The sequence below is a fragment of the Aplysia californica genome, unplaced genomic scaffold (genome assembly GCF_000002075.1).
Source record: "Aplysia californica isolate F4 #8 unplaced genomic scaffold, AplCal3.0 scaffold00154, whole genome shotgun sequence".
NCBI lineage: Eukaryota > Metazoa > Mollusca > Gastropoda > Aplysiida > Aplysiidae > Aplysia > Aplysia californica.
In genome coordinates this window covers 1134652-1144521 of record NW_004797424.1, presented here as the reverse complement: position 1 = coordinate 1144521, position 9870 = coordinate 1134652, and the positions used below count along the sequence as shown (strand labels likewise).

The following is a 9870-nucleotide window of genomic DNA, read 5'->3' as shown; positions in this document are numbered from 1 at the left end:
CGATTTCTGTCTTGACTGTCTGTGTTGTCTTTGCCTTTGTAGACGTGACAAGTTCATCAAACTGGAACCATAAGTTGTCATGCTCAGACATGTCTTCAGTCTCAGTTGACAGGCCGTGTTCTGTGTCCTTGTCAGGCATGATGGACGCCATTTCTGCGACAAGCCTTGTGCTGGCTGTTTCTAGGGAATCGGCTGACGAGAAAGATAGTTTTTTAAAATCGTGAATCAAGGAGAGCAGATGCTGCAAGGGGTATTTGGTTTTCGGCGTCTCAAAATCGCTTGTCCTGGTTTTCAAGAAGCTTCTGTTCAAGTGGTGGTGTTGAAGACTGGCTGTTCATTTTTCTGCACAGAACGTGGCAGTAGAGGATGATAACCTTTGAGAGGGAGACGTACTCTTCTCCTGAAAATTCTCTTGTCACATCTTCAAATGGCCACAGAACCTCTAGGGATGTATTCATAAGCTGGACCTCTGAGTCGTCAGTGCAAAGACTCAGCCTGCCCATGTAGCACAGAGCTTGTGTGACTGCCTGGTGCTGTTCATAGTACCTTTCGAGCATGTAATAATAGGTCGAGTTCCATCTGGTTTCGCCTTCAGCAAGTAGATGTGCCCACCAGTGAACAAGTCTCAGTTCAGTTGAAGGGGGGATGTCTCTAGATGGAAGTAGGTGATACTTTCTCACCTCAGCATCAGATGCCTCTTCCTTAACAGCCAGGGTTGGAAAAAAGTTCCTCAGCTCTCTCTTGCCATTCTCCTTTCCCTTTATTAGGTCTGTTTTCATGTCTTGGTACAACTCCTTATCTCCTAGGGACAGCCATGGAAAATAAAATAGAGTCAAGGCTTCCTTGAGGCTCCTCTTCCTCTCATTAGTGTCATATAGTGACAGTCATCGGCGGGATACTCTCTTCAAGGACAGGACTGTTAAGGATCTTTGAGATGTCATTCAGGTATTCCTTGAGGTCTGGGCTGGACTTGAAATCATTAAAAATGTCATCAAGAAACCTGTTCAGAAGTTCAGATCCATCAAGTTAATTGGTGAGGTTCTTGAGGACATTGTGAATGTGGTGACAAACATCGCCGTCTATGTCGATCAAATGCGGCATGTCATCCATCCTTCATTTCACGATGCCTCACATTATATAAAAGATCATCTGTGCGCAAGCGTAATTTTGTGTTCCCAATAAGATAACAACCCACTAGGACAAATGCCTACCATTTAGGTCTTATCCCAGTGATGCTACATTGTCTTTCCCAAGTGGGTTTTTTTTAAACCTGTTTTGTACTGTTTTGTGTGATTTTTGCTTGTTGTAAATGTAAAAACAGTCATTTTACATTATTTTTCTTATCCTTTGAGTACTTTAAAATGCTGCTCAGTTTATACGATCAGTTGGCCAAGAACCTGATTTGTCTTTTTCTTCTGTTTACATCCGTGCTAGAGCTCAGGGGTAACTGACTGGTGTACAGGAGGCCACACATTCACGAGCCTTGCCCCAAGCCTCCAAAACTCAAAAAAAAAATTGCCACATGTGTAGCTGAAATCGCCACATGTAGCCAAAATTGCTTGAGGTCCTCACAAATTCGGAAATTAAGACTGTGCCAAATATTTTTATGTCAGCCTGCTAGTGCTATAGAGTGAAGTTTTGGGGTGAAAAGAATTCCCCTTTTTAAAAAATATGCTTATTTGACTTCTGATTTGTTATCAGCGTCAATTTTGTCCTTCATTTGATACTACATTGCCGGTTTCATGTTACATAAAAATTTTGCTTAAGAGAAACCTCTACTGCTTGTGGACTGTAAATTAACCATCCAAAAATTGACATTTCCCTACTGCCTTGAGCAGACAAAACGCCTTTTTTTTTTCTCATGTTGGCGTCAAATTTTTTTATTTGCTAAATCGAAAGCCTAATCAGTTACCCAAATATTGTGAAAAAACCAAAGTGAAACTGTTTTTGAATAAATGCGAGTTCAAATTTCGGAAGAACATCGTTATGCTAACCAAAAAAAAAAGTCTTTTTCTCCAAACTGCTGTGAATTTTTTTTTAAGGCATTTTGTCCGCTTAGGGCAGTGGCAGCCGAGGCGTTGCTGCTGTGTGTGTTATTTTTTTAAAATTCTGGGCTGAGCCTCAGCACAAGGTGATTCATCTACATGAACATAGAATCAGCCCCTGCCTGTCATGCAACTGTGTGGTACTCTGCTAAGAGTGGCATCAGTTTCGTATAGGGAATTAATTTTGAATTTTGCCTGGACAGCGGTATAGTATTAGTACTGCAAAGGTATCTTTAATGTTTGAAATCCAACCTGGCAACTCGGAAAGTGTAAATCCTTATGTGAGATGACTTGGTGCTCAATCCTACCCACTCTAGGATCGAGGGGGTGTAGAAATCTTGAGAAAAGAAATAAACTGGAGGGTATTGAACTTCAGACCTCCAGGTTGACTGACAGTCCTATGTATTATAATTTGTGTGTGTAGGTGCTATGTATTTTTTGTATGTTATTGAATTGTACTCTTCTGTTAAACATGTATGAAAGGAAAGAAGGCCTACTACTAGAGTGTCTGTGAGGGTCAATGCCACTGTAGTGAAATGTGTTCAGTTAGAGTCTTGTGTAAGTGCAAAAGAGAGTTTGTGAACACAATAATAGCCTTATTGTGTAGAAGAAAAGTGAGTGTGTAATTCCCATGTAATGTTGGCACCATGTGTCATTGACCGTGTACTGACAAGGGCGTGTCTGTTGTCTTGGGCATGGAGGAAAAGGTGCGTACATATAAGTACATGTACAGTCGAAATGATCTAAGATGGTCACCCATTCATCGCCTCAGAACTATTTTGTTTAATAATAAAATAATAATAATACATAACATTTATATAGCACATTTCCAAAAAAGTAGCTCAATGCGCTTTACATTGGAATTCAAAAACCTTTCTTACTACTTCCTTTCTTCTCATGCAATATACATTAATGCGCACACACTCACACACAGAGACTATTTTCATCGCACACACACACAGACTATTTTCATCACACACACACAAACACACTCGGAGACTATTTTCATCACACACACACACACACAGACTATTTTCATCCAGACATAGGAACAGAACAACTAAAATGAAAAATAACGTTAAAAGCTTATGAAGGATAAGCCTGTAGGAACAGAAAATGTTGATGTCTTTTGAAGCTATCAAGTGTTTTTATTTTAATGGGTAATCTGTTCCACATAAATGGACCAAGATATGAGAAAGATCTCTCTCCATAGGATTTGTATGATTTTACAGGTGTCACAAGTAGGGTGTTATCGTTTGATGATCTTAGGTTTCTCCCTGACTTATATATACTGATAAGTTCGTGTAGATAAAAAGGAGCAGTTTTATTGACACATTTGAAACACATGATGCAGATTTTAAATATTATTCTTTGTTTTTGTTTAAAGTTTAAAGTGTACTTGAGTAAAGAGGCACTTTGGACAAAATAGTTCTGAGGCTATGTATTGTTTAAGTCTAAGAGAAAAATGATTGCGATAGACAGGTGGAATCTTGGGCAGTGTTAATATATTTATAATTTATGGTCGTTTGTACAGGTGGCCAAGAGCAGGTTCACTTGTTCTTCTTCTAGGTCTTAAATGCTTAAATAAATTTATCAAGTTGACTGTGATTTTTACTTTTCAAGTTCAGGTTCACAGAATGCCAGACCTTGGTGCCTTTCTATTAACACTTACGAATATGTGTGTTGCCTGTAGAAAAATGGCTGTTGTGTTGTGGCATTAAAAGTTTATCGCATTTGACTGGGTTTTTTTGTTGAGTGATGTTGCTGTGTCATCAAAAGAACTTGAGAAACTTTTTTTGTTTGTGGTTTTATGTCTTTATCATTTTTATACCCAAATAACCTCTCACTCTCATAATTATGTACCCAAGTATATCAGGGGAAATACATCCTTCTATGCGCAGAGCAAACAGGTATCTACGGAAAACGCACATAGCAAACAAGCACCTCACAAAACATGCACATAGTGAACAGGCACCTTATGCCTTATGAAACATGCACACATAAAGAACAGACACATATTATGTGTATCTTGCTCACGTATATAGCAAACGGGCACCTAGCAATTAGATTTTAACTTTTGATTTTGTCTTACTGATGCGTTTTTCTTTCCTCATTTTTACTATCGTGTTGGTTTTTTTTCCTCTACTTCTTTTGTAAGTTTGTCGCTCTCTTAAAGTTAACTATATCGCGGGTGCCTTTATAGTCGAAGCAGACTTTGTGCTGTTGAGGCTAGAGAGGTGAGCAGGGTAAGCCTGATTCCTGGTTTGGATTTCTCTGTTGACATCCACCCCTTGGCGCTCATATGACCTTACGCAGTTGCGAGCGCAGTAAAACCTTACTAAAACAAACAAACAGTAAACAGATGAATTTCTTTGTACAGTCAGGCTCAGATAACTTGAATACAGATCAAAGTTATGGGTACTTTTCACACTCTGCCATTCCCTGACTGATATCTCTTTATTTTTTTGCTATCGGTTTACCCAAAAAAAGGATGTGTCAAACACAGTAATTTTTAATACGTCAATCCCCTACTTGTTTGAGTTATCTCTGCCCGGCTGTATTTCTTTGTTAAAAATGAATTACACAGCGAAATTCATCATACATAATGAAAAGATTTCCGCATTTTGCTTTGTGCGAACTAGATGAATTAGTAAAAATAGTAATAATAATAGTCCCGTTTCACAACCGCAAGGAGTGCAACTCATGCTGTGGAATAATGCACATGAACTTGTGCATTGGTGTGCGTCTGTGGTGATATCACTGGGGTATGTGACCTCTAGAGTGTTCTCTTGTTTTGTTTATTTTGGTAAGTGTTTTAGGGTGCTTTCAACTGCAAAAGGTCATTTGAGTGTAAGGGACACAAAACAATTTTAGTTTGGTAGGAATTAACTTTGAATTTTGCCCAGGTGGCGGCCGAAGCCTACTCTTATTAATTTGGGAAATTGGACAGCCAAGGGACCTTAAATAAACAAGTGCAACTTGCACATGGGACCTCCGAGATTTTTCGCCCGTATCCGAGAAGGCTAGGTGTTAGATCTTACCTATCCTAAGATCAGAGGTGTGGCTAAAAGATAGCAGTAATAAGGAGCCCAGGAGAGGCTGTAGAAAGGCTTCAGAAAAAGTCAGGAGCCCAGAGGAGGAGGCAAAAGGGGGTTGGGGTCCAGAAATTGGAGACACAGACGTAAGAAAATGGTTAAAGAGAAGGAAAGGAGGTGGAAGGAGAGAATTTTAGAGAAGAAAATTTTCTGTTGCTGTCAACTGTCAGGTTTCAGACCGGGGACCACCTCCAGTCTGTGGGCGACACACTGGAAAAAACAAATAAATAAATAAACTTCACAACTTTAAACCCAAACTGGGACCACGAAATCCTTCAGGCCTCTTCAGAAGAGATGAAGTCATTTTTACTCGATTGCGCATTGGACACAAAGGCCCTGACACATAAATACCTCCTTCAGGGAGATGAGAAGCCGTTCTGAGTCGGATGTGACACAAATTTTACCATTAGACACATTTTGACCGAATGTCTAAACTTCAGAGAGACCCGAAGGAAATATCTTAGATGCAAAAAATTGCAAGATCTGTTTTCCGTCGTAGTTCCCAACAGAATTTTGGATTTTATGAAGGCTATTGGCCTTTAATGGGAAATTATAAAATGAAACAAAATTGTTAAAAATTTTTAAGTTATTTAAAAAAGTTGTTTTATATTGAAAATATATTAACAACGAATTTTAATATTTTAACATTTTAAAGTCAGGTAGTTGACCAGCAGTGCAGTGAACTGTTGCGAATGTAACCAACTTGTGTTTCACGCGCTCATATGATCTTATGCAGTTGCGGGGGCCGTAAAACCCCATACTAAACTAAAGACCGGGGACCTATTGAATGAGAGGTGAGTACACCATGAGAGCCCTTTTTTCCTTCATTGCTCTTATTTGTTTTACTAGATAAAATCTCCAAGAAAAAGACATTGTGTCATGACACGGTGGAATCAGGCGCTCGTCAATTTTGGGGCATGTGGAGTTATTAGTATCTTTTTACAGCTTGCTCATTTGCTTTGCTTTTGACGAAAAAAAGTACCCATCTATCTTGCATAGAAGTCAAAATTTTTGCTATTGAAGAAGGTTGGGGTCACATGGTTTCCCAGTTTAAATGAAATTAAATTAGTGAGAAAATGGCCACCGAAATTTGGTAACTCCAATAGCTTGAGTTCTTGAAAACTGAAAATGTCCATATTTTTGTGCCTTTAATCAGCGCTTTTGAGAAAAATTGCATTGAAATTTTGAAATGTGTTTTTATATGAACGTAAAAGTAAAGAGGTTGAGCCCAAAAATAAAAATTTGATAAAAATTTCCAAACTCTCGGAAAAATGTCTCCTTCACCAATTTCTGTATTTTGACATGCGCCTGATTTCACCATGCTGCCTCACATCTTTCAAACACAAATCACACAGCAGATCCTTTGACTTTGAGCAGTTGACATTCTTTATTAATGACAATACTGACAAACAACTGATAAAGGGGTCAGGGAAATTGGAAGCACCACACAGCTGTTTGCTGTTGTTCAGAACAATAAATATCCATGTCTCCCATTTGTTACAAACATCAGGTCTATGCGGATAAACTGATTTTACAACATACAACCGATCAGAAACCAGCAAGACCACAAACAAAACCAGTACATTGTAATAATGCAGCCAATCATAAACTGGTATTAGCATGAAAAATTTTCATTACACAATCAACTAGACACAAGTAAAGAAAAAAGAACACCAATAAGGTCATCAAGACCCTCTAGGTACAAACACAAGATGCAATCAAGAGCCTTTGATTGGATTTGGAAGTCTTAACTACATTCCCTGAGTCAATCTGAATATTAACTTCTCTTTTGGGTAAGCACTTCTCACCTTTCCACGGTTCCTTTATGCTGCATACATTTCATGTAAAACAGAAAGGATGGGACTATGCCTAAAAATACAAATCCTGATTTTTCAAATCATTGTGGACTACTTTCCACTGCAATTTAATTTTTTTTTTTACGGTGAAAAGCTACACACACATCATGGGGTCAACAAGGACAGTACAGTCAGCTACACATACAAATGCTGTAAAGATCTTTCCAGCAAAAAATGGAAACCCCCCCCCCCCTAAAAAAAAAATTCTCGAAAATGCCCATCTCAGACACACAGGCAGTAGACACAGCATTTAGTCTTTCTTATGTTATCACTAAAATATCATTCTTATGGTCATGAGAGGTTTATTAATAAAGTCTGATTTTTAAACTTAAGGTAAAGAACATCTGAACCAAAAATTTCATGATTTTTAAGTTCTAGACGTTCATCAAAAAGTGATTGAATCACATCATTAACATTATATCATTCACTTGTGCTGTAAACGTATTTACAAACCTTCGACCCAACCGCTTGAACATCAAACCTAACTAGATTGCTTCACAAAGTTTTCAGTGCTCTTTAACTAGGACTCTAGGACATTTATTGTTTGACAGCAAAGATGTAGGAATAGAAATCACATTTACACGTTAATATTATACGTGAAAAAGATCAAAAGCAGATGATTTGTAGTTCAATCTGCTTTCTTTTTTTTTTTCAGGTCATCAGTATTAACAACAGGCTAGAGAATTGTAAGTTCAAAGGCCAGGAAAAGGCGATGAAAAGCATTTTTACGCAAAATTAATTTTCAATGGCATGTTTGGCCACAATTTGGGCTGGCACTTGTCTGAGACGCGGTCAAAAGTCAACTGCAAGGCCGTCTCCATGCCATGAATCATGGGTGCATCTGTTCCGTACAGGTACTTGAGCTCAGCCGTTCGTCTCAGGCCAGGCTGCTCTGCAGGGGCACTGGTGCTGGGGGCTTGCTGGCCGGAGACAACTGAGGGGTAGATAAGGCAAAGGTTGAGCTTTGAACCTAATCAGTAATAAAAGAATAGCATGTGATGAAATAAAAAACACTTTTTTTAGGTTGCTAAATAAGAAGAAAAAAACTTACCTCCAGCAAGCCACTCAAAGCAGACAGTGGCTCGGTCACATTCCTTTTTGTCAACTTTGACATCAAATTACTTTTCGGCAACTGCCAAAAACAGGTCCCATTTACCGGGATTTCATTCAGTGGAAGAAGAAATAGGTTCACTTGTTTGGATTAAGTGACTAATTTAGCTATGTAAATATGTTTGGATTTTAAATTTTTCACCAAAAGAAGGCATCGGCATGGTGGGTTTACCCCCCTCCTAGAGAAAGAGTCAAAGTTCATGTCACATGCATGAACTCAAAAGCCTAGGGATAAAGTCACTGCCTCTCATGCTACAGTACCCTGCCCTACTCACTTCCTATTTCGAGTTCACAGGATTGATAAACTAATTTCTGAGATATTTAACACAATACAACTTGAGATATCCAGGACCTAGATATCAACATGAAGCTCCAGACCCTGAGGGCATGTTATGCTCGTTTTGGCATTTTACATGTCAAAGAACAGCAAGCGTGTAAGGGAAGAGTTTAAGATGAAAGCCTCTCTCAAACAAAAACCAGACATAATATATATGCATAAAAACCCATGGTAGTGTGCTTTTTTAAAACACGACCGTCCCCACCACTGAAATCTAGCGACACTTAAATAATTAGTCACTATCAAGTTCCCTAAAGCCCAACTTTCTTTAATAACGAGCTTATTTGATATCTTACCTTGATCTATGTTTACGTGTGCGTCCTCTTCTTCGCTCTTTCCCTCCATTTTCTTTTTTGTATCTGAAATTAAAGAAACAAAAGAACCTTATTAAAAAACAAAGAAAAATGACTGTGTTGAGCATTACTAAAAGTTAATACATTTCAATTTCAAAAATGTAATCAGCTCAGAAAAGAAACAAAGGAATTTCATTCAGATGCAAAGGAAATAAGAAAGAAAGAATATATGCACAAATTAAATAGATTGTTGGTTTTTTTCAACATTCTTGAAGTCTTCATCATAATCATAGTATAATCACAAGCCATACCATGTATTTCTCACCCCCCCCCCAAAAAAAAAACCCCCAAAAAACCCCAAGATTTTAATTCTGTGAGTGTTGTAATAAGTGCTTTAGGATTATAAGGATTTATCACGTTTTGGGGAAAAAATCAACTTACAAGTAGTAATTAGTTTAAATTAGGCCTACTCTAAAAAAAAAGCCATGAGACTTGGCAAAAATAAACATTTCATAACAGTACTTTTGACATACCATCATATTGGAATACAATGCTGGAAATGGTTTTGAGACATTGGAAAAAAGAAGAAAAGTCCAAAATGAAGAAAAAGAATAACGCCTCATCACATCATCACAGACAAACAAAAAAAAAGCCAATATGCCTAAAAATTCACAAAAAGAAAACTGTGTAATTTAGATGTCGGGACAACATAAGACACGCCTTCTGCTTCAGTTTCATTATTTGACACAAGTTCTAGGTCTGAATCAGCAGTTGTCATAATTCTAAAGCATTGTGGAAAGAAAAAAAAAAAATTTGTTTAAATTAAATAATGCATTGCACTGAGCCATCATTGTGCATCGCAAAATAGCAAATCTAAGGCTCAAGTCAGTAAGACAGGAAAAACAAAGCTGTAATGTGCTGTTTGTTGTCTGACAGTTTATTTCAGCATGTTTCACCATACTGACAGTGCTATTTACAGTCAGCCACGGATAACTCAAACGCGTCATTTTTTTAGTTCGAAAAAGCCATATTTCGGGTAATCCAAATACAGTCGAACCTGCCCTGACGGCCACCTGTACAAACGGCCACTTTCCATTTCCCCCCTTGCGTTTTTTCTATAAAATTTAACTGTGT

At 38.1% G+C, this 9870-nt stretch overlaps 1 protein-coding gene across 1 annotated transcript in view; it reads right to left on the bottom strand.

The window, feature by feature from the left end:
- Positions 1-6502: 6502 nt before the first annotated feature.
- LOC101864458 overlaps positions 6503-9870 on the bottom strand; it is a 10592-nt gene continuing 7224 nt past the window's right edge. Inside the window, exons 4-5 of the mRNA XM_035969552.1 lie at positions 8740-8802; positions 6503-7930 (exon numbers count right to left, since the gene is read on the bottom strand). Of these exons, the coding sequence (XP_035825445.1) occupies positions 7722-7930; positions 8740-8802 (272 nt within the window). The 3' untranslated portion in view covers positions 6503-7721. The remainder of the gene's footprint in view (positions 7931-8739; positions 8803-9870) is intronic.